Below are 21,442 nucleotides of genomic sequence, written 5' to 3'. Positions count from 1 at the left end.
TAGATCAATGATACAAGGAAAGCAGTAAAAAAAATACTATCACACACAAAAATAGATATTAAAATTAAAACTCACTGAGAAAGTAATGGCACTGAAGAATCCACTCTCGGTGTTTTTTTGCTGATGCAACAAAGTGTTAGCACAGTTTGTATGTCTGAATACTTCTGGTATAAAAAATTATATCTGAGATATAGTGAAGTTGGAAATAAAGTAAAGTATCTCGAATTGAAAAGTACAGTACTTAATACAGGCCAACACCGGCAACCAGGTTACATGCTTCAGCTTTTAATATTCATATTTATTTTAGTGTGTACTTTTTATATTTTTACACTTTCATGCCAATAAAGCGACATTGAATCGAATTGTAAAATACACATTATTCTATTTATTTATTTATTAAACACTTTCCTCTCAAAGTAGTGAGACTGAAATTAATACAGTTTCTCTTTTGTAAGCCTAAAAAATAATTACAAAGATATATTAAACGCTAGAGGGCGATATTTTCCAAACAACCATTCACAGGGTCGGAAGTCGATCACATACGATTACGTCACTTCCGGTTAGCGGATGTTGTTTTCTCCCTTTGTGAGCTTAACTAGCATTTTTGTGTTTCACTGATTTATTCATATTTTCTTTGCCCTGATTGCTCCAACGACAAGTGAAGCGTGAAGGACTTCCGGGACTGGTGAGCTTCTTCTTCTACGTACTGACGTTGTGTGTCAAATCTACCGGTGTACCGAAATGATCTGGTCTGGGTTTATCCCTGGTCTGGGTCTAACCCTGGTCCGGATCTAGCCCTGGTCTAGGTTTATTCCTGATACAGGTCTATCCCTGGTCTGGGTCTATTCCTGGTCCGGATCTAACCTTTGGCTGGGTCTATTCCTGATACGGGTCTAACCCTGGTCTAGGTCTATTCCTGGCCCTTTTCAGGATCTCTGATATTTCTTTTTCAATCGCTTTTAAAGGTTTACATTTGAAGCAGTCCCTTGCACCCGTTCACCTGTATTGTTGTAATATAACAGATCAAATATTAGAACACATGTTTTTGTTATGCTCTGTGTAACTTGGATATAACGAAAATTGGTTATCAATTAGGTTAAATGACTTTGGACGTTCCTCATATTTTTATATGGATGATTAAAATGAATCTGTTTCTAACATGATTAATATGAATAGCATATGCACTGCAGCAAGGGGAAAAGAGTAATCCATCTTTTTGTTTGGTTTATTTATTTATTTGTTTACTCATTATTTTCCTGCTCGAAGTTGTGTTTTCACAGATCAGTGCATTGAAGACCAAACAGCCGATCAGCCAATGAGCAGGATCATGTCTGCAGAAGTGGACCTGTCCCCTCCAGAGGTTCCTGAGCCCACCTTTCTAGAAAGCCTGCTGCGCTACGGGCTGTTTCTGGGTGCCATCTTCCAGCTCATCTGTATCCTGGCTGTCATCTTCCCCACATCCAAGTCACATGAACAGGTGGGTAGACACACAGGGAAGGAGAGAGGAGCAGGTCGAAGTCTGTCTTTCTCTCCTTTTTAGAAACAGTATTTCCCGGGCTGCTGTGACCAGGTGCGTAGGCGACATTCTGATTAAGCAAGCTTCCATAGAGGCACGTGGTTACGATAAGGGTGTTGGGTTCAGGGGAAACAATAGCAGTAATAAAACCAGCGACACATGTTTTCTGTTTGAATCGTGGCCTTGAGATGTGTGCGGTTTACTTTTCTGGAACTAGTTTCGTGTCAGTCATTCGCTCAAATGAGTGGCTTGTTTGCACTCGAGAAGTGTTTCCACTCAATACTCTCTCTGGCGGCTACTTCTGATATCAAAAGAGTGCAATCAGAAACATTTGCAGTGTGGCCCGGCTGCTGATAGTTTAACTAGAAGGAGAAAAAAAATGGTTTATTGATTTATTTTTTCCATCTTGCTTGACTGGTTCTGTAAAAATCACTATTTTCGGAAAACACAGAGAAGCCAGAGATATCCATTAGGTTAGTGCAGAATATCTTATTTTTGAATGTCCATGAAGAGCGAACCACGGAGGGCTACTTCCACAATCTCCATACTAACAACTGTCAGGAGAGATTATTTATAGACAAGAGCAATTAAATCCACTGCCTAATTATTCTATTTTCAGACACTGTCATCAGATGCACTGATTACTCTCCACAGTATGTCACCATTTGGTCCTTTATAGCAGCCCACTGTACTTCTGCATTGCCATACAAAGACAGAAACGGCGCTGACAGAGGGAGATTGCTGAGAGACATCTGAATTTCTTTTGTTTGATTTGTGTGCACACATGTGCTTCAAAACCTCAGAGAATTTTTATTCCATTGTCCATTTCATTGAGATAAGTCTAAGCCGAGTCTGAGCTATATGGAGGGATGAAAAACTGCAAAACCAAAATGTATATCACTTGTTATCACTAATTACTATCCCCCTATGCGCAGTATTTTGTATGAAACACAGACACAGTGTATTGAGATTTACTTGGAAAATAATACCGTGGCAAAAACTGTCTGTGTGACGATTTTTTTTTTAAAATACAGAGTGTTTAATGCTTCCTGTGTTTGCTCTACAGGAGGAGACTGAGTCTATTGATGGCAAGGCCACTGAACAGATGAAGAAGCCCAAAGGACTCGCACCCCAGACCCGGCAGAAACCAAAGAAAGAGAGCAAAAAGAAGCGATAGTGCTGTGTGTGTGTGTTTGTGTGTTTGTGTGCATGTTACAGGTTTGTGTGAATGCGTGTATAGTCAACATTGGCAGTTACCAATACAATTATCACTACAGGTATAACATATAAATGATGTGCATTTCATTTGAGACTCTTGAGAATGATCGCAAACTGTGTGCCCTTCACATTCAATACAATAATACAAAAAGCAAATTGTCATATATATCGTTGGCACATTTTGTAATGCAGCTACGTATTTGACAGGATATTTGTTGTGCATTTATTTTATAAATTGAATATCCCTGATTTAATTGTGTTTGGATTTCAACTTTCAAATAAATACATCGAGTCATTTGTCAGATTGAGATCATGTCCTGTCTTTTATAGTCACTTCTTTTCTATGGCGGAATATATCATGACTGTTTTTCTCCAGGCATATTTAATAAAATACAAATACAATTTCTTTACTACATTTACATGATATTCAGACATCCAAAATAAAACAAGTTACGTAATAAGGGAAGATCAAGCCAAATAAGTAGGGCATAGTTTTATTTCATAATCCGATTTAAGGACTCCTTATTGAAAATTCAAAATGATATCAATAATATATTATTATAATAATATCAATGCGCCGGCAAATTAATCTAGTTTGGTATTGTATGATACGTGAGATTGGATTATGCGGCGTATTTGCGTCATGTTATTGGAACAACTTTGCTTCCTTCCAAAAAAAAAGAAGCTCACTCGAGACATTATTATTATTTGAATTGTCTTATTAAACAAAAGCCGTGCTGCCAACGCCTCGCTGAATGTAACTGTGAGGGCGTCGAGTTACGCAAGACGACGTGAATCTTCCCCCGACTGCGCCGCCGCATGCGTACAAAGCGTAAAATCCAGACTCATCATATTTGTGCGCTCTCGTGTCCCCCCCCCCCCACACCCCATACACACACACACACACCCTCCTCCTCCTCCCCCCCCCCCCCCCCCCCAATACTCCCCCCCCCCCCCCCCCCCCCCACATGCGAGGCATGTCTTCCACACGCCGCTCCTGCCTCCGCGCATGAATTCACCGCGCCGCCGACTCTCCCCTCTACTCCACCGTAGAGGACCGCGGTGTTGGTCCCGGCCCACCGCAGCCGCCCGGCAGCTGTGCCCTCTGCTCCCGCTGCCAGTCCCCCGTCATGACCCCCCCTTCCTGCCATTCTGCCGATATTCGCTGAATGGGGTTCGTGGCCGGCTCGAGGCTTCCACCGCAACTGGCCATCCGCTTCCATTATTTCTCTAATGAGGACAGCCATCGGGATTTAACTCCGTTCTCCTCTGCGCGTATTTGATTATTATTATCTTTTGTATAGGGGAGGGGAGAGAGGCTGCATCTTCAGACGCGTCAAAGGTGAGTTAATTAAGATCTCGTGGTGTTTTAATGTGATTTAAAAAAAATATATATATATGTATATACATTTATGTCGGAATTAAATCCAGGGGTTTCGGTTTGTTGCTGCTTCTGCTCCCACGCTGATGTTTACACGCGGCGTCTGATGCCCTTCTCTCACACTGACTCGTATTTCATTGTTTTACAGGCCATTCAAGTCACTGCTCACACATTGTAGTCAGTGCCACTCAGTGTGTGCCAGGGCTCCGTTGTTGACGATAACACCCCCCCCCCCCCCCCCCCCCCCCCCTGTCCTCCCTCCTTTCCTACACAAAATGCGCACCGTGTGCGTAAATGTCTTATTTCGCACTTTCTCACGACCAGAACGCGCTCGCTTTAGACGCATTAGACCGACTATGTGCAGGAAACAAGAGTCAACAATCCATCGAAATTCAAAATGGAGCTGTAGCAGCACCTGTTTTGATTCATCAGGCCGCATATGCGCGCTGTGTGTGTGCGCTGGAGCCGACCAGCAGCCTTCTATCCCTGTTTTCATTCACAAATCCCCTGTTTACGGCTAATGTGTGGATCCGTTTGGCGAACGCGGATTGTTAACGTTTTTTTCTCTCTTTAATTAATTGTTTTTTTTATTTTTAATTCCCTCACCACAGCAAAGACGTTATCATTTTGACAGCTGCTACTCCTGTAGGCAGCTACTACCCCACCCCTTGTTTCTTCTCTGAAAGCAGCTTTGCCGACAACTGGTGTTTAATCCCGTGGAAATAGAATTTTAATTATGTGGCTAATCTATTTACAGTCTGTTTTGGGGCTATTTGTCAAGTTCCAGCCTATTTCCACAAGGCAGTGAATTGAGGTTTGTTTAAAAATGGAGAACAACAAATGAAACTCATCAACGGAAAAGGTCAACATTTAGGAGATGCTGTGATATGATGTCCTCGTCTGAAAAACACGAGGGTGCCATGGTTTGAGAAATAACACCTGATTGGATTGTTGGATGACTTTCTCTCAAAAAATATTTTTTCATACGATAAGGAAACGTACAATGTGTTAAAAATACATCCTGTTCCCTCTCACAGGGCAGTGAGACGGGGATGCTGGGTGGTCTTGAGTTGTTGAGCTGCTTACTGAAGAGTATTTACATTATTGATTAATCAACTTAAGTGTTTTCTTGATTCATCTTTTGGCTTTTAATTTTAATTTATTTGAAAAATATTCCCAATGCCCCCAAGGTTATTCTCTACTATGTCTTGTTTTGTCTGGTCAACAATTCAAAACAAACACATTTTGACGTCCTGTCACAAAAGACAAAGGAAACCATGAAATGTTCCCATATGAGGAGCTGAATTTATTTGGCTTATTGCTTATTATTTGTCTGTTGATCAACTAAGACTAATTGATTAACTGTCAAACAGCCTCATGATGATTATTATTAGCCTGAGTTTCTTTTAATATACATAAAGGGAGGCTGTCGGTACATTCATTTTGAGATTACAGGCAGTTGTTAATGAACGTAATGTAGTTGTGAAGTTAATGACCTGCTAAAAGTGTGGCACCTCTGTGCGGAAGCAGCCTTCGTGTCCTCTTTCCCACCCTTTGTCAGCCATGCAGTCGAAGTGATTCCTCACATCCTGGATAACTTGAGGCCAGAGCCTCTCGTTGAAGACAGATAGAAAACAGAAGTGTTTACTTTATTTGTATTTATTTATTTTTATCAGCCGAGTGCCACAATTCCCCTCCCTTCTTTTTCCTCCTCTCCTCTGTGTGTTTGTAAGATGGGAGATGAGACAACTAGACATGGGGTCGGCAAAATATTTATTTTGTGGGCTGGGATAACAGAAAATATCTGATCCAGGCATCCAGGGTACTGAAATGGGACGGGCCTTGATAGTTATGTGACTTCATTGGCTAGCCGGAGCTAGAGAGCTCCGGCTATATATAGATAATCTGTGTATTATGTATGTGGACTGAACTGTGTCAGGTTATCGGCCAGCATATAGCAGGACAGGACATTAACGCTGATATGCACATTTCCGCTTGTTTTGATCTTGAGGACCCATCATTGCATAACCCTCCCTCCCTCCCCTAGCTGCTCCTCCCCAGGGCAAACTGTAATTTTCCCATCCGACTGAAACATTGGCTCGAGCTCCTTCGCTCTCTGCAGCACAGTGGCAACTTCTACCGTCTGTTGTGACTCAGTGAGGTTTGTCGCGGCCAAATGTGCTCAAGTGCCCGACCAGAAACGTGCAGCTTCGTGTGCTCAGCTTCAGACGGAGGATCACAAACGCTGATTAGACGGAGTAAGAGAGAGAGAGGGAGAGTTCATTTCTTTGTGCACTTGGAAACCTGTCAAAGGTCAAATATAAGTTGTTCTTAAAAGCAGCTCCTTGAAACATTATCTTCTCAAACAAATTACTGCAAATTACTGTATGGAACTTAAGCATCCAGGCTCAGTGATGATTCAATTTGACATTAGCAACCAGGGTAGGTTTTTCACACAAGAGTACAGTGTGCAAATAATTCAACAGATGATCGGAAAAAAAGACCTGAAGTAAAGGCATTGTGTCATGAAGGATTCCAGAGGGATTCACACGTGTTAATGCAGTTCATGTTAGCCCTCGCAGGCGAACATTAACCTTTAGTCACTCCTGGCTGTGATTTCCTGACACAAATTCAATGTAAGAGACGACATCCGCAGTCTCCCTTTAGTTTATCTCAAGGCCACACGAGGCCTCGGCAGTCCGAGTTAGTCTAATCTCAGTGTGCATCCAAAGTTAGTCATTTCGGTACCAAATTCCTTCATTGTATGGATACAATGCTTCCTTGTGAAGCTCTGGAGGAGGGACTTTATGGGGAAAGGGGGACTACGAGTCTACAGCTCGCTGCTTTGTGCGGCTGGTACATGCCAACGTTAGCAAACTCAAATGATCACCAAACGTAGTTCAGCCCATTCCCCTGCTGATATTTGAGAGGTGACGCAGCGGTAGACAAAGTGCAGCTGATGATGATGATATCAGTTTTGCAATATTTGCTCATTAACCAACGTTTTGGGCAATTTAAAACTTGATTTTAAAAAGTCAGATGGGTCGCTAAAGTTCTTTAAAATGTATCCTGAGGGGGAACTTGAACGCCTGAACCAAATTCTATGACGATCCATCCAGTAGTTAGTAGTTGTTATTTCAGTCGGTAGGATTCATCGTCTGTGAGTCATGAGATATTTGTGGACTGAATCACGTACAATCTCTTAGCTACAATAACGTGAACCAAAAAAAAACAGTTTTGATGTACATGTGGGCATGTGAATGGTGTTTTTAAAAACAGACTTGTGAACCTATATCCTTTTTAATCAAAAAGTCTAGTTTGACATGACAGTGTGGCGTTCCGGGTGGGCTTTTCATAATGAAAAAATACTGTCTGTGTCAGCCCTAATGTAATGTGACTTACTGGACTTGCCTGCTTTATTGACTTGGATACGTTGTCGGCATCGAGGCGCTCTCACTTTCCATTCATTATTCAGTCCCTGTGCAGAGACAGGTTTTTTCTTTTCTTTTGTTATAGATTTTATGAGACTCGGTCAACAGAGAGAGAGAGAGAGAGGGAGACAGGCCGGCGATCAACGTACTGCGGAAAATGAAGTGCTTTTGAACTCAATCATTGTTCCGAGGTAAATACCCCTCAGCCTTTTGAAGGAAGCCTCTATTTGCCGTGATTCGCATCTAATCCCTCCATTCCTACAACACAGCCAGGCCCAACTTTTATTCACACAGGTCGATGCGTTTATTGTCTCTTTTCTGACATTATTAAACCACAACTGCACAGCATTCATACCGGAAAGGCAGCTTGTACTGCTTTGAATCGAAACACGTTTATACATTAGTCAAACATTTTGTTTTGTTTATAAGAAAAGTGTTTCGTAATATTAATGGTGATCCTGTAAAGCCAGGTGCAAGGCAACAAGTGTTTATTTTCTCCCTCCTCGCTTCCTTCCTCCCATCCAGCCCTCCCATTGCTCAGGAGCCTGTTCATGTCGTAGCAATGTGGTTCTCCCACATTCCTCCGTGCTCACAGAGGATGGACATCTCTCCTCATTTCCAATTCCTCCTAATCTTTTGCCGTATTTTTCTCTTCTTCATATCATGTTTTGTACAATATACTTTAGTCTCTCCGTCATCTTCCGTCCTCTGTGTTAAATCACAACGTTGGAAGTAGTCGCATGTTGGCACCTTTTAGATGTTAGGGCAGTTTTGACTATTAAAGGCTCAGCTCTGTTGTTTACATATGCAGGCTGTGAGGCTTTCAAGGGCCCTCTGGTGTTTGCAGTGTCCTGGAGAGAACATGGGCAAAGTGACGTGGCTTCTGCCATCACCCCAATGGGATAAGTTCACAGCGCTGATGAGGATCATGACCTCCTTTTTATCGGTGCGCTCAATCTTGATGATTAGTCGGTTTTCCTAATTGAATGTAAAATCTTGGATAGCAGGTGTGCCTACTGCAAACTTTGACTTTCCATCAATTTAGAGACATTTTAATTTTTAGATATTGAATCCCCCATCAGCTCATTGAGTTTAATTCTCCAGCTCGCTCTGACCTCCTTGTATCGGATCAACAGGAGCATCACACTCTTTTTACTATCAACTTCCATAAAGACCGGTCTGGAGAAAAAGTATTTCGGTTAGTTGTGGTGTTTTACCGTCTCATCTTCGCCTTCGAATCCTCTCCTGGAGCGTTGTGCTTCTACGGGCCGCGCTGTAGTTCAGGTGCTCAAGCTTTGGATCTTCTGATGAGAGCTTGAGAAACCTTCTGGAAGGCCTCCCTTCTGAGGTCACTGAGGGACCAACTGAAGTAACTTGTAGGCGACGTGAACAAAAGTGACTCAGTTTGATGCTGAAGCTGTGTTCTCACAATGAGCGACAAAGCAACAGGCTGCAGGCCATTTCCAAAAGGAAGCCAGTGACACGAAGCCACGAACTTCAGCTGCCTTCAACTTTTATTCACCATGCGTCAACCAATTGTTTTTTTTTTGTTTTATTTTGTATAACCATTTCCGGTTGCCTTCGCTACGGCAAAAGAATGTAAGAAAATGTGGTCGTTAAAGTGCTATTTGAAGACATAACTACGTCGACGACTGAGCGACACTTCAATGGCGAAGATGGAGCGCTTTTTGTTTCTTTTTGTTGCTCGTACTGTGAATTTTCCATCTTAAAATACAAATCACCAATTTGGCGAGACGATCATCTCGCAGTCGTTTTTTTGCATCGATTTGAGGAGCCCAATGATATGCTTGTTTGCATGTATTGACCTCCATCGACAGCCTTCATCATTCTGTAGAATCCAAGACCGTGATCGTCCTGTCTGCCCTTTCTGCTTGCGTTTTGTACTTCTGCTCGTCTCTGATCCTCTGTGAGCTTTAGTCCATAACTGATATCCAGAGCGGTTGGCTATATATCGAGCGTTTCATTCGCCGCACAATTCACACAGACCTGTCCAGGCCTGTGGACCCATCTCTGTGAGTGACTCAGTGCGGCACCGTGGGATACGTTAACCCCCCCCCCCCAGTGCGCCAGATTACATCCTGGCAGGAGTTGAATCACAGCCTGCATGACCGTACGTGTGCGCTCGAAGTCGCTCCCGCTGGTGGGCACACAGTCGGCGGCTTACGTGCCCACACATCTCCACAGTGAGGTCCTTCCATATCTTTTGAGAGTCCTAGTACCTGTGTAATTATGTTATATGTGCACGTTACACTTAAAACACCCACTAAGCCTCAGCTGTCCATGCAGTACACAACAACCACCTACACGTTCTTTTCACAGCCACTGCCGGTTCCTTCCTCCTTGTCTGTTAATAACCCTCTCTGTCCTGCCTGTCAGACTCCGTGCTGGTAGACACTCACATGGATACATGTACTTGTTGGGGGGGAAGGATGCGGCCACGGTTGGGTGTTGGTGTGCGATTAGATCCTCGTTTCCCAGAGGAACCGAGGAACAGCTGCTCACGCACACACACACACACACACACACAAGGAGCATAGACTCTGTGTGGATCCGAGAGGGCCTCTATTCACAAAGGAACCAGGCCGTTTCATGTGTGTATGACTGTCTCCGTTTCAGCCAGGCCTGAAATAGCCGGTCTCGCAGTGAATCACCCTGCGACGCCTCGAGGGGCCGGACTTGGTGTTTGAACACAGCAACGCAACTTTGTGTGGGCGCACACTCGACTGTCTGAGCATGTTTTGTCTTTGTCAGGAGTCATGATGATTTTTTTTTTTGTTGCTTTCATCGGGTCACAGTGGATGTGTTCTGCATCGTGAGGGTGGGTGGGGGGTGTGTGTGGGGGAGAGAAGCGGCGTTCTAATTACCTGCAGGAGGTGAAACTGTTTCTGTCCTTGCTCATTACAGCCCACTGCTCCTTTTTGTTTGTTTCCCCTGTAGATGCTTATTGATTCTGAGCAGACTGAATCAACAGATAGGGATGACCTTAAATGTGTGTGTGTGTGTGTGTGTGTGTTGGCTGTTTTGAAGGTGTCCTGTTCTCCGAGTATTTGCATGCTAAACGGTTCTAACAGAACCTGGAGCGGCTCCAAGGATACTCTGTGGTGAGCAGAGATTGATGTGACGCTCGCACCGCGCACACTGCAGCGAGGATTTTGTTTTGTTTTGAGAACGGATTGAATGTTTTTTTGTTGTTGTTTCTTTTCACTCAACAGCTCACATCGTACATCAGGACAGGCTTTAAATGTGTTTACAGCTTTTCTTCGCGAATGTTCCACTTCACTTGCATCAAGACTGTTTTTTTTCCGTTGGTTTTGCATAATGTTTCCTCCATGTGTATTGATTCCAATATTACCAACGTTTAAAAGTTACCTGACATCCATATGCCCTCCTCTGAGTCATGAAACTGCTGCCAGGATGAAAGTACACTGGAGTATATGATGGCAGAGTTTTCTCACAATATAGAACCACATTGTATGAGAAGAAATCAATTCAGTATCAAATGCATCACTATCACATTTACAGAAATACCTTTTTTTGAAATGTATATTTGGCATTAGGGCTGCCTTTTATGATTAATCAATGAATTGTTTAGTGTGTAAATTGCCAGACAATTGCACACAAAAAAGGCAAACTATTCCAGAACATATTTAGTTTACAGTGATTGTGAATGAGAAAAGCAGCAAATCCTCTCAATGGAGAAGGTGAAACCAGAGACCGATCAATACAATACTTTTTTTAAATAATGATGTTTCTGTGGCTCGACTAATTGATTCATCTTGTCTGTGCTTTTTTTTGTGTGGCATTTAACAAGACAGTCTTTTTTACATTTTTTTATTATTATTTTTCGACTTTAAAGTGCTGCATACTTAATCATCATTGGCTCTCTTCCCAGGTCTGCATATGGGGGCGGGCAAGAGCAAGCCCAAGGAGCCGGGCCAGCGCTCCATGAGCCTGGACGGCACCATCGGCACAGGCTCCGACAGCGGGCACTTCCACCACCTGGGACCGGCCCAGCAGACTCAAACGCCCAACAGGAGCCCTGCCGTCGGGACGGGCAGGCGTGGGCACCAAGGGCAGCACCAGCTCGCCCCGACAAACACTCCTGAGCTGGCTCTGTTCGGAGGGGTGGACCACACAGGCACCATCACCTCGCCCCATAGAGGTAGGTAACATCTTGAGAAGGGTGTGAGTTACAAAAATATGAAGGGACAACGTTCACATCACTTACAAGTTGCTACTAAATGAGAGTTTAATCTTGAATTCTTGAAATGTATTGTCATTTTTGCCAACGGTGTTGCAAAGAATGGAATGTTGAGGGTTGGGAGGGTATTTGCCTTTTGTGCCCAGAAATAGATGAGCAGATCAATACCACTGTCGGGTCATGTGATATGCTGCACCCAGCCACTTGTTAGCTTAGCTTAGCATACAGTATGGAAACCGGGTCAAATGGCTAGCCTGGCTCAGCTTACCAGCACCTCTTAAGCTTAGGCTACAAATCAAAACATTATTTCTCATTTCTCATTTCATACAAAATTAATGTTTTAAAAACGACAAGATGAGGTTTCTAAAGGCTATTTCTTGGCCAGCTGCAGCGACTTCTCTAAATCTCTGCCGGTTACCTGGAAATCTCACCGTGATGAGACTCCAGGAAGTCACTGTGCCCGGCCAAGAAATAGTCCTGCACATAATTACCTCCCGTGTAATTAGTGAGTGTTAGAGGTAGCTGCTGTTTCCAGTCTTTTGTGCTTTTTCCTGGTTCCAGCTTCCTACAGACAGATATGAGAGTGCTATCGATCTTCTCATCAAACTCCTGGCAAGAAAGCAAATGAATGCATTTCCAAGTAATGGTAAACGTACAAAGTAATGCTGCATGCCCAATAACTAGAGAATGTTATTTTGTGTGTGTGTGTGTGAATACAGTTGTGAATGGAAGCAGACTGAATACAATCTGATGAGAGTTTTGACTTATTTTTGAGTCGGCCATCTCAGTCCTGACTTGCTTTCAGTTTGAGATCACAAAAGTCTTTGAAGCCTGACGCGCCAAACTGTCCAGATTTGATGTGACATTAAGCTGTAATGTGTCTAGACCGGCCAGATGGTTTGGTTAATGTTGCTCCATCCAGAGAGAAGAGGGCTGCTGGTGTATCTGCTGGTCGTCTCCTCCTCCTCCTCCTGTGCATCTGAGCCAATCGATGCTGGAGAGCTCCCAGCTTTAGATCACAAGTTCATTAATAGGAAGGGCTAGAAAGCTCCACAGAAAATGGATCACCAACGGTGTGACGGTCGCCCTTCACAGACAATCGGCCACAAGCGATCCGAATGTCGATATTTCTCACGAAGCCTTGGTAAATAGTTTCATGCAGCTACAGAGCGGAGGGAAAAACACAGCAGCTGTACAGTGGATAGAGCAAGATCTGCATTATTGGATTAAGGTTATGGAAGTGAAGTGAATGGCAACAGTTATTACCGAGAAGTACCGTTTTGTCTTTTTAATGACATTCTTCCCTTAAATGCGTATTTCTGTGCGTGTGCTTTCTTGCAGGAGGTGTCACTACATTTGTGGCGCTGTATGACTATGAGTCACGGACCGCGTCCGACCTGACCTTTAGGAAAGGGGACAGGCTGCAGATCGTCAACAACACGTAAGAATCAACCGCCTCTCTCTCTCTCTCTCTCTCTCTCTCTCTCTCTCTCTCTCTCTCTCTCTCTCTCTCCTCTGGTGCCACAACTTCACACAAGAATCCAAATGAACCGATTTGTAGACGTGAGCGTGAACTAATAATGTCTAAATGAATGAACGAAGTCAGAGCTGGTGACTGCGGAGCGATCCAGACAGCCGAGTCTGATCCTCTCCATCTGTTGACTGAAACCGAGCAGAACGGCACTTCACTAATGCATCCTGTTCCCCTTCGGCTCCTCCTCCTCCTCCTCCTCCTCCTCGTCCTCTTCTTTTAAGACCCTTTTGTAGAGAGCTTGTCATCGCGAGGTCGCTACACCTGCACGTCTTTCCTAACACCTAAAAAATGTGTTCACCCGTTGGACATCGGGCACATCTTGAAGTGTCTGTGTTGTGGTGTGATTTCAGTCGCAGGAAGTGAGAATTGATGTGTGTATTTAAAAAGGAACTGGAGCAAAACTCCTCCGCAGGTGTTTAAAATCAGAACAATATTTTCTCTGTCTGCTGTAGTCTGTGCACTACATAGTTGGGCTGAGAAATAGAATTCATTCACACGATAACATTAGTATTACAGTTTGAATATCTAGTTTACAAAAGAAAAGTATTTGGTGCATGGGAGTTTTTATAAACTGTTTTTAATGCAATAAGAAGTGAGACGACAAAGCGAACCCCAGAAATCCGACACGATATCTGGAAGTGATCATTTATGGATAATAAATGGGAAGCTATTTCTGCACCCCTCTCTGGAACTATTAAAAACTGTGACAAAGTGGAACTTTTAAACTTGTTCAACTGGTTTGACCCCACTGTGTAGTCCTACAGCATCCTCTGCTGTCTGTCTGTGCTGCTTGCCTTGCTGTGGTTTTGATGTGTCTGCTGTGTCTGTTATCTCTCCCTCTCTCCTTCTCTCTCATGCTTCATGATTCCTCTTAGGAAAAAGTACAGCTTCAGGTCAGTAATACTTAATGCAATAAAAAAAAATCTCACGCAACCTTTTGTTCACTGTCCCTTTGCTGCACTGTGGATTTGTGTGATCAAGCTCGCAGCGTAACTCCAATTAATTAGTAAATATTAGAGATGATTTGGTCCTCTCGGCTGGTAGGTTACATATTACACGTCTCTCTATTTAAAGCAACAGTACAAGGTTTTAAAGTGTAAACCGAGGGGCTGCAACTTGAACAAAAGGTTGCATTTTCCTGTCTATTTCCTCTCTTAACATTTTTTGTTTTTCTTCACTTTCTGCATTGAAGTGTGGGATGAGATGTGTCATTTTATTTTACACTCATTATTTTGAATCAAAGGTCTTTCTGTGCTTTGTAAATCACATCATGGGTTGTCAGTCAAACAATGTGGACGTTTTAGAAGTAGACTTTCTTATTTAAGAAGGCATAATCTGAGGACACAATCCGAAGCGTCCTGTGCTGCAGATACTGTAATATTTAATGGATGGTGGTGAGCCATCTTTTTACTAATTGGCAACACGTCTCATGAAAAGACCAAAACACAAGTTATCCAACTAAAAAGCCCGATTTATCTTATTCCTCTGTGCCATAGACCCCATTGTTCCTCAAAAACTACACAAATGAGCCACACTGTTGCACACACACACACACACGTGTGTATATGTTCCTGTTATTATGACAAACGTGGGCACTATAGTTTATTTTGAGTCCATCCCACATGTACCTTCCTTGGGCCATACGCTCGAGCAAACAGAATATAGTCATACATATCTTAAAATAGTCTCTAATGACTGTGAAATGTGCTTAAAAACAACATTGCCGAGCTGTGTAAAAAAACTCTGTAAGTGACACGTCCTCAGTGGGAACCAATGGGCTTTGAGCTGAGAGCCACAGACGGGTTTGCATTGTTGGTTTTTGGTTTTTCATGACATTTGGTGACAAAAAGACTTAAAAAAAAATACAAATCCATCTCTCTCTCCAATCTCTCTCTCTTTCACAGAGAAGGGGACTGGTGGCTCGCCCGCTCCCTGACGACAGGAGAGAGCGGTTACATCCCCAGTAACTATGTGGCTCCGTCCGACTCCATCCAAGCAGAAGAGTAAATGATCCTCTCCTTGTTTCTCTCTTCCTAATCTAAAGCATTTCTCTAAATTGACACCCTGGATGCATGCTTTATTTTCTGCTATGTTCTACTTCGGCAAGCTAATGCAAAGCGTATTGAGACAATATTCCCAATATACCGTCCAGAACGGTCCTCTGCATTTCCAGTCGAAACATATCCAGTAGCAGATTCTTTCTGATCCTCTCCGCGGCTCACTTTGGCAGGTGGTACTTTGGGAAGATCACTCGGCGCGACTCCGAGAGGCTCCTGTTGAACTTGCAGAACAGACGAGGAACCTTCTTGGTGAGGGAAAGCGAGACCACTAAAGGTGAGAGAGCACTAATCTACCAATCAATTAGTCAATAAAGAAATCTCAAATGTAAATATAGTTATATTACATAACTAGTTTGAATCTGTCAGGTGTTTTACGAGATTTTATACACTGAACTTTTCATAAATTTTATTGTGGGAATAATTGGGGGATTAACTCGTAATTAATAATCATTGGTTGCAGCCCAACCTGCAATTGCTTCAAGAAAAGTAAAATTACAGCTATGAAATTGTGTATTTGAGATAAATTGTCAGATACTATATGAGCCTCGTTGTATGAAGCGCTACATGAAAATCTTTTTGCAGCCACTTTTTAAAGACAAACGCATGTTTTCAGAGATTTAGATCTAACAACAGACAGGAAATGCAGAAATGTGCTAAAAAAAACAACAACAAAAACCTGAGCTTTCTCATTTCTAAAATGTCTGAAAATGGGACGTGATGACACTTTATCGGTCCCTGGAGTTAACTTCACAGAGAAGATGTGATCTTGCTTGGAAATAACTAGATCTTCAGGGACTCAATTTAAAAGAGACAGAACCTCGTAATTAAGTCATTTGTCACGCAGGCCTATGGCGCTGTATCTTTGTTCTTTGGACTTTTGCATCTTTCTCTGAAACTCTGAAGTCAGATGCAGTCCTGGTGACATCAGTGGGCTCTTTGGGGGGTTGTTTTGGAGGCGGGGAGGAGGAAAAGGGCACAGAGGAGTGAAGTGGGTTTTGTGAATGGATAGGGGTGAATCATTTTGCCAGAACTAGGTCAACCTAGGAGGGTGCTGTATTTCCTCCTGGCTATAAGTCTATGTTCTCCCAACATGCATACACTGAGTGATGGGAGGAGAGGCATGAAAAAGGGGAGACTTGGGGGACAGGGGGAGAGTAGGAGGAGCTCTGGCAGGAGGTGTGTAGGCCTCTGGGTGTGTTCTTTATTAGATGTCACACGTGATGCTCATGGTGTGACACAGATGAGCAGAAGCATAGCGCTCATACTGTATGTTGAATAAAGCTTTAGTTGTGTCCGGCTGGTCGTGGTGCATCTCATCATTCTAAGGCTCACGGTAGAAGACACTTTGAATCCTTAAACACGGGAGATGACAACCATCAGCTCAGCTTTTGTCAGCAATGTGTATGCCTGTCTGACATATATGAGTGGAGATATTAATATAAAATTAGATAGATGTTGTAGTTTTTGTGCACACATTTCCATTAAAAACCGAAAATAACATTATAATAATAAAGTTAAACTGGTGGAGTAGTATCGTGACAATCAGGATCCATAAACTACCAGTTCAGTTATTGTGGAAGTGTGTCTTTACTGCATTAGATGTTCTTTCTGACTGGGGGATGAACACCAGATCAAAGAGAATTGATTTGAAATGTATAATCTCCCTGTCGAGGTTAGGTTTTGTTCAGCATTTTGAACCACTTCTTAAAACACTTTTTTACTCGTTTGATTCCTGTCTTTTTTTCTTTTTTTTTATTCTATAATTTTTTGACCTAATCATTTATTGTTTTAATGGTTTGCAATTGTTTCTCAATAAGTCGTTTGCTGAAAAGTGGCTGTCAATAATTATCACTATTTTACTCTGAAAGATCAAACATGGGCCCTGGGCAAGGACAGAAAGCGCTTAGTTGACTTTCTGGGGCCCTTGAATGGGCCTTCAGGGACTTTCCCAGCACAGCTGCTAGGAAACTCCACAGAGCAGCTGTCACACACACACTCAGCCAGATTGTATTGTTCCAACCTGTCTCTGTCTGTCGTTTGTCTTTTTCACAGGGGCATACTGCCTGTCAGTGCTGGATTATGACAACACCAAAGGCCTGAATGTTAAACATTACAAGATCAGGAAGCTGGATAGCGGAGGTTTCTACATCACCTCCCGCACCCAGTTCAGCAGCCTTCAGCAGCTCGTCTTCCACTACCGCAGTGAGTCCTCGCATCCTCTCTCTGACGGTAAACCTTTCACAACACCGTTTGCCCATGAACTGCCCCGCTCACTCTCCCTTCTCTTCCCTCGTTCAGAGCACTCCGATGGGCTGTGCCACGCTCTATCGGACGTGTGTCCTGTGGCCAAACCTCAGACTCAGGGACTGGCCAGGGACGCCTGGGAGATCCCCCGAGAGTCCCTCCGCCTCGACCTTAAACTGGGACAGGGCTGCTTTGGAGAGGTCTGGATGGGTAAGGATGACACCGGTTATGCATTGCATTTGCTCATTGCACGTGCGATGATGACGTTAATCCTGGTAAAAGCTGTTCTAGCACATTTGTTTCTCATCTAATGTTTTGACATTATGAGAGACACATTTTTTTGCTTTCCGGCAAGAGTAAGTTGAAATGATTTGATATGATTTTTGTCCGTTAAATTTAAGGGTACATTTAGTAGTTACTTAACTTAGCATAAATACTGGAAACAGTAGCCTGGCTCCAACAGTAGTACATTTCTCCTTCCAGCTCCTAAGATCACAGTTTTGAACATAACCTCCCAATAAATGACAAAGTGTTTGTTTTTACACAGAGTAAACAAATTAGATTTAACGTGTCAATTAGTGAGCTTTACACTGTGTGCTTAGCTAACAGGCTGCTAATTGTATAGCATAAGAGTGGCACTGATCTTCTCATCTGCAAGCAAAGGGGATAAGTGTATTTCACAAAATGTCAAACTATTCCTTGAAGAAGTCCAACAGTGATGTTGTTGTTTTGACAGGCACATGGAACGGTACAACACGGGTAGCCATTAAGACCCTGAAGCCCGGCACCATGTCTCCAGAGGCCTTTCTTCAGGAAGCACAGGTCATGAAGAAGCTCAGGCACGAGAAGCTGGTCCAGCTGTACGCCGTTGTGTCTGAGGAGCCCATCTACATTGTGACAGAATACATGAGCCAAGGTAATACAGGGTGTAGACTGTGACGATGATGATCAAACCTTTTCTGCTACTGAAACTGAAATGCTTCTGAAGGCTGGTTTATATTTCTCAAAATATAATAAAATCCCCAAAAGATTTTTTTAGGTACTGAAATCCAGGTTTCTTATGGGGTCAAGTATCGAAACATTTCTAACTTGACACACATACTACTGCTTACAAACGCATCTAGATGATGGCTTGTGTTTTAAGGTTTACACTTATAATAAACAACTAGTTGATTATTTGGTGCTTATCTGTCATTTACATTTAACTTTTTTATCTTGCACTCGCAGGCAGCTTACTGGACTTCCTCAAAGGAGAAGCAGGAAAGATGCTTCGTCTTCCTCAGCTAGTAGACATGTCTGCTCAGGTAAAATAAGTTTAGCTTCAGCCACACACACAAAAAAAAAACCCTAGACAATCTGTATTTATAATAAAATCCCTGTCCTCTCTGCGTTACTTCTTCCAGATCGCAGCAGGCATGGCCTACGTGGAGAGGATGAACTACGTCCACAGAGACCTGCGCGCTGCAAACATCCTGGTGGGAGACAACCTGGTGTGTAAAGTAGCTGACTTTGGTCTGGCACGACTCATCGAAGACAACGAGTACACTGCGAGACAGGGTGAGTCCTCTCTTTACACATTATTCTTTCTTTTCTATTAAGCTACAGAGAGAAGTACAGATTTGTTTACTGCTGAAAAGTGATAATAAACAGAAATTGTGAATGCACACTCCAAAATCTAATGTATTTTATTCTACAACATGGCACTTTTAAAATTGTACCCATGCATAACTGTTTTCTTTATTTTTTGTGTTCCCCATGGTTCCTCAGGAGCTAAGTTCCCAATCAAATGGACGGCACCAGAGGCAGCTCTGTACGGTCGTTTCACCATCAAGTCGGACGTCTGGTCCTTCGGTGTGCTGCTCACGGAGCTGGCGACTAAAGGCAGAGTCCCGTATCCAGGTAACGACTCAGCGCCTGAACAAGTCTCCATCCAAACAAGAGACGTTCTGAACAGCAATCATGCTGTATGATGGGAGCTGAAACAATTATTGAGTTCATTGATTTGTCAATCAAAAAAAAATTTAGGCAAAACTATGCTATGTGAAGACGTCATCGTGTCCTCTGCAATATTGTGATGGACGTTTTTCACTATTTTCTAACATTTTACAGAACAAACATGAATAATCGGCAGAATAATTCATTATTAGGATAATCATTATTTACTATAGTAACGATAATTTCATATTGTAGGAATTTGAATGATAATTACGATGCTCTAAAACGACCCAAAAAGGATTTTTGGTGTTGGTGTTTTGCAAATGTAGTAATTTAATTTGACAGATTTACTTTATTAAAATGACAGATTTTATTTTGAGGAAGAAATATCGGCCTGTTCCCCAACTCTTGACGGCTTCTCCCGGCAGGTATGGTGAACCGCGAGGTGCTGGACCAGGTGGAGCGCGGCTACCGGATGCCCTGCCCCTCCGAGTGCCCCGGCTCTTTGCACGAGCTCATGCTCTCCTGCTGGAGGAAGGACCCAGAAGAGAGGCCTACGTTTGAGTACCTGCAGGGCTTCCTAGAGGACTACTTCACCTCCACGGAACCCCAGTATCAGCCCGGGGAGAACCTATAGAACCACACACTGAACCGAACCCGGGGGGGGAGGGGGGGGGGGCCCGAGAACCTCAACACGGAACGACCTGCACTAACCGACCTCAGAGGAGCGCCTGTGAAACTCACCTGGGAGAAACTTGAGATTCTTCTGTGGAAACAAAAAAAAAAAAAAACCAAGCTAGAAACCTGCAGAAGTCCCATCATGTGCCATAAAGAAACTGTTACAGAAGAACCTGAAGAACCTGCTTTCTGCAAGTTCACTCACTGCTTACTGAAGGTTTCCCTGCCGAAGTGAGGCTGAAGGCTGTAAAGGAGAACTCCTGGTGGAGAAGACTCCGGCTCTGATTTGTGTGTGTTTTTTTTGAGAGGTGAATCAGGATCTACAGATGGAGCGAGAGGAAAAAGAATAAAGCTTTTTCCTAAGAGAGAAGGTGAAGTTGTCTCTTTACCCTCGCCTGGTACATTTTACCGCCCACAGAAGAGCACTGCCACTGTGGCTCAGGTGCCAAAGGAAAGTCTGTCTCTCTCTCTCTCTCTCTCTCTCTGTCTCTCTCTCTCTCTCTCTCTCCCTCTCTCTCTGTCTCTCTCCCAACGTCCTTTCATCTCCCGTCTGCCTCTCTCCTCTCTTTCTCTATTTCTGTCTGACTTTCAGTATCTCCCTCCAGTTTTCTCAAGTGCTGCTTCTTCAAAGTGTCTCCAAATAACTCTGCTCTGGAACTCTACTTTGCATCTTTTATTTATGTTTACTTGGACAATATGCATCCTGTGGTTTACGGTTATGTTCAGTGGCAAAAAGGTGTCCATGGTAGTGCCAGGGCAAATGTACTCGACAGGCAGGTTCTGTAACAGTTCGGTCAATTGAGTTTAAATTTGAAGCCTTTCTCTCTCTTGTCTAGCCGTCCGTCTCTTTTTCTAGCTGGATCCAATCTGAACAATTAAAAAATATTTTGATGCAAGTAGTGTTTTGAATGCTTGTTGTTTTACAATGATTTCACTGGACAGTTGCATTGACAATAATCATCACTGTTATGGTGGCTTCCTCGGAGGCATAGATGGGGTAACTTTCATGAAACAATTATGTGACCTACTAAGAAGCTGATATGGCAACCAATCATATTACTGTTTAATATTCAACTCAACCCAAGATGGGGAAGATCCCGAGTGTAAAAGTGTGCCAAACGAATCACATTGCTTTACTGCTATCCATGTATATAATGTTTTATCATCAAGGGGGTGGGGTGGGGAGGTTAGTTCTTAAACAGGCAACTGTTATTTTACAATAA

At 43.1% G+C, this 21,442-nt stretch overlaps 2 protein-coding genes across 5 annotated transcripts; both read left to right on the top strand.

Annotated features, from left to right (window-relative positions):
* Positions 1 to 535: 535 nt before the first annotated feature.
* On the top strand, positions 536 to 3,042 carry manbal (mannosidase beta like). 2 transcript variants are annotated; one of them, XM_034533835.1, is made up of 3 exons: positions 536 to 685; positions 1,281 to 1,477; positions 2,583 to 3,042. In XM_034533835.1, exons 2-3 carry the CDS (start codon positions 1,316 to 1,318, stop codon positions 2,691 to 2,693), a joined length of 273 nt encoding a protein of 90 aa, XP_034389726.1. In that variant the 5' UTR covers positions 536 to 685; positions 1,281 to 1,315; the 3' UTR covers positions 2,694 to 3,042. The 2 variants fall into 2 exon arrangements, with proteins under 2 accessions (XP_034389726.1, XP_034389727.1); XM_034533836.1 differs by having other exon boundaries at positions 1,267 to 1,477.
* A 683-nt stretch (positions 3,043 to 3,725) lies between these two features.
* On the top strand, positions 3,726 to 20,196 carry LOC117731319 (proto-oncogene tyrosine-protein kinase Src-like). 3 transcript variants are annotated; one of them, XM_034533588.1, is made up of 12 exons: positions 3,726 to 4,076; positions 11,460 to 11,729; positions 13,110 to 13,209; positions 15,207 to 15,305; positions 15,533 to 15,636; positions 17,415 to 17,564; positions 17,661 to 17,816; positions 18,343 to 18,522; positions 18,834 to 18,910; positions 19,010 to 19,163; positions 19,374 to 19,505; positions 19,970 to 20,178. In XM_034533588.1, the coding sequence occupies exons 2-12, from the start codon at positions 11,468 to 11,470 to the stop codon at positions 20,176 to 20,178; spliced, it is 1,623 nt and encodes a 540-aa protein (XP_034389479.1). In that variant the 5' UTR covers positions 3,726 to 4,076; positions 11,460 to 11,467. The 3 variants fall into 3 exon arrangements, with proteins under 3 accessions (XP_034389479.1, XP_034389477.1, XP_034389478.1); XM_034533586.1 differs by adding an exon at positions 7,632 to 7,737 and having other exon boundaries at positions 17,415 to 17,816; XM_034533587.1 differs by having other exon boundaries at positions 17,415 to 17,816; positions 19,970 to 20,196.
* The last annotated feature ends 1,246 nt before the right edge of the window (positions 20,197 to 21,442 follow it).

This window comes from Cyclopterus lumpus, chromosome 5 (assembly GCF_009769545.1).
Source record: "Cyclopterus lumpus isolate fCycLum1 chromosome 5, fCycLum1.pri, whole genome shotgun sequence".
NCBI classification, from domain to species: Eukaryota; Metazoa; Chordata; class Actinopteri; order Perciformes; family Cyclopteridae; genus Cyclopterus; species Cyclopterus lumpus.
Note: the sequence above shows the minus strand (reverse complement) of the source record. Positions and strands in the feature narration are given on the sequence as shown.